This window comes from Solanum dulcamara, chromosome 11, assembly GCF_947179165.1.
Source record: "Solanum dulcamara chromosome 11, daSolDulc1.2, whole genome shotgun sequence".
In the NCBI taxonomy this organism is placed as follows: Eukaryota; Viridiplantae; Streptophyta; class Magnoliopsida; order Solanales; family Solanaceae; genus Solanum; species Solanum dulcamara.
In genome coordinates, this window is record NC_077247.1 from 54,746,140 (window position 1) to 54,749,310 (window position 3,171).

Consider the following 3,171-nt stretch of genomic DNA (forward strand, 5'->3'; position numbering starts at 1 on the left):
TATAGGCCCTTTATTAAAAGGATCCGTCTGTCCTAAGTCCTAACCTATTTAATTCGCTAGTTCTTTAGGGTTGGATTGAATTGAGTTGGGCCAACTCATTTTGACAGCTTCACGAAGAATACTAATGCGGTGATACTCTTATGAATATTGAACGGCTTTTTCTTTGGGCGCACAGTGATCCATCATCCATCCATATAATTTATTAAGTATTCATTTTAAGATCGACTAATTTAAATTTGCATTAAAAAAATCCCACTAATTTGGAGGATAAAACACTCTAAATTCATTCAATATTTAAGAAACTCTCTAATTAAAAATGAAAAAAATACTTATAATTTATAACTCCACTGCGTGTAATACATTTTGACAATCAATATAATGAGTATCAAGTAATTTTGACCCAAAAAGTAGTATATATCAACTACATTGACCCCCCAAAAATAATAATCCATCTTGTGCCTAAAATGAGTAAAATCCCTGACTTTTCTTACTTCACCTTTTGCTGAGTGGGGTATCGAACCTCTCTATAAAAGGAGCTCCAAATTAGAGTCCCAACACATAGAGCCACCAAACCCCAGCAAAGAAAACCAAATTACTCATCATCCTCTAAAAAAAAAAAAATGGTGACTGCCATTTCATACGATCCAAGACAAAATGTCAATGTAAGAAAAGACCATCAACAACAAGATGGAATAGTTGTGGTCGAAGAAATTGAAGGTCTTATAAAAGTTTACAACAATGGCCACATTGAAAGACCACAAATTGTCCCAAATGTCCCACCTAATAATTCCCTGCCTCATGATGTTACAGCCAAAGATATCATTTTTCACAATCCCACTAATTTATGGTCCAGAATTTACCTCCCTACCAATTATACTTCAAAGAAATTGCCTTTGTTTGTTTATTTTCATGGTGGCGGTTTCTCCGTAGGCTCTGCTGCATGGAAATGTTACCATGATTTCTTATCAACTCTTGCTTCGAAAATTGGATGTGTAATTATGTCAGTCAATTATCGATTAGCACCTGAAAATCGTCTTCCTGCTGCTTACGACGATGGATTCCACGCTATAACGTGGCTAAAAAATCAAGCCATAGCTAATTCCAAGGAACAAACTTGGTGGTCTAGTAAATGCAATTTTTCAAATATGTTCATTAGTGGTGACAGTGCTGGTGCAAATATTGCTTATCACGTAGTCGTTAGGCTCAATTCGTCTAATAATAATCTCAAGCCTTTATGTCTCAAAGGGCTTATTTTAATCCAACCATTTTTCGGAGGCGAATACCGGACTCATTCTGAAAAATATTCAGTTCAGCCTCCATACTCTGCTTTGAATTTATCTGCTTCCGATACTTATTGGCGAATCGCGTTGCCAGTGGGCTCGAATCGGGACCATCCGTGGTGTAACCCCAAAAGGAATAGTAATAATATAAAACTGCCGTCTGTGTTGATCTGTATATCGGAGATGGACATACTCAAAGATAGGAATTTGGAAATGTGTAGTGTACTGAGAGATGCTGGAATTAAAGTGGAAAAACATGTTTATAAAGGTGTGGGACATGCATTTCATATTCTGCATAATTCTCCACTCTCTCAACCAACAACTCAAGATATGATGACACATCTCAAGGCCTTTATCTATAATCAATAAGTTAAGGTAGTCAACTATACTAGTAAGTAGGGGTGCTCACGGTTCGGTTTGGATCGGTTTTTATTTAAAAAATAATCAAATCAATTGAGTCGGTTTTCAAATTGTCAAATCAAACCAAACCAAACTATATCGGTTTTTACTATTCGGTTTTTGTCGGTTTTTATCGGTTTTTTCGGTTTTTGTCGGTTTTTTAATATACCTTGTAGTCACTATTTGAATAAACAGAAAATAAATTTCAAAAGTATTTTCTTATTATAAATTTCATTGTAGCCAGTAGCTACTAGCCAAGATTGACGCATACATGTTTAATAATAGAAAATGACTCACCTAAAGTTTTACTATTTGTAATTGTGAGTAACTTTTCTGCGTATGAAGTCCACATTTTATTTATTTTTACTTTATTTAGTATAATTCAAAAGAATGTCCCAAGATCAAAAATATAAAAACTCAATATAAATTATATTTTTTTCATAAAAAAATTAAAATACACACACACATATATATACAAATTTAATTTTTAAAATATGTATATATAAAGTCGGTTTGGTTCGGTTTTTTCGGTTTTTTTAGACTTGAAACCAAAACCAAACCAAATATAGTCGGTTTTTAAATTTAAAAACCAAACCAAATCAAACCAAATAAATGTCGGGTTTTTTTTCCGGTTTGATTTGATTATCGATTTGGTTTAATTTTTTGATTTTTCGTGTTCAGCCCTACTAGTAAGTATTGATTGGATATGTAGAATGATTTAATTATTTTTACTATATCTAGTGTGCAAATTAATTAATGTTGTGAATGCTGCGACTTAGAATATGTATACTAGAATGATATATTTGTTATAAATTAACTAACTTGACAATTTTATAAAGGAAGAAGAACAAGAGAATAGGTATATAGAAAGTATTAATAGAGAGAGTAGTAATATGGAGAGAGTAATAGTAATTCTTTCTTTTATGTGTTTGTGTGTGTTTTACATTGAAGTTTAAGGCTATATTTATAGCCATATTTACAAGTGGAGGAAAATATTAATGGGCATTTTACCCACTTAAAAAGTAAATGGACTATCCACCATTTTAAGTGGACAACCATTTTACTTGGTTGATATTACTTGGTTGATAATACTCCCCCTTGGATGTCCACGAGAAATGTGCCTCGTTAAAACCTTATTAGGAAAAACCCAGTGGGAAAAAAAACCTAATGAAGGAAAAAGAGTACACATATCTGATAATACGCCTTGAGTGCTGCCTCATTAAAAACCTTATCAGGAAAACCCAGTGGGACAAAACCTTGACTAAGGAAAAAAGAGTACAGCGCGTATTTTGCTCCCCCTGATGAAAATATCACTTAATATCTCGAAGACGACGCATTCCAATTTTGTATCTCATTTTCTCAAAGGTTGAAGTTGGCAATGCTTTGGTGAACATATCCGCCAAATTGTCACTTGAACGAATTTGTTGGACATCTATTTCACCCTTCTTTTGAAGATCATGAGTGAAAAAGAATTTTGGTGAAATATGTTTTG

General features: G+C 33.2%; 1 protein-coding gene across 1 annotated transcript; it reads left to right on the forward strand.

Moving 5' to 3' along the window:
- Positions 1-595: 595 nt before the first annotated feature.
- LOC129874743 (probable carboxylesterase 17) lies at positions 596-1,649 on the forward strand. Its single transcript, XM_055950089.1, has one exon. The coding sequence runs from the start codon at positions 621-623 to the stop codon at positions 1,647-1,649; it is 1,029 nt and encodes a 342-aa protein (XP_055806064.1). The 5' UTR covers positions 596-620.
- Positions 1,650-3,171: the final 1,522 nt, after the last annotated feature.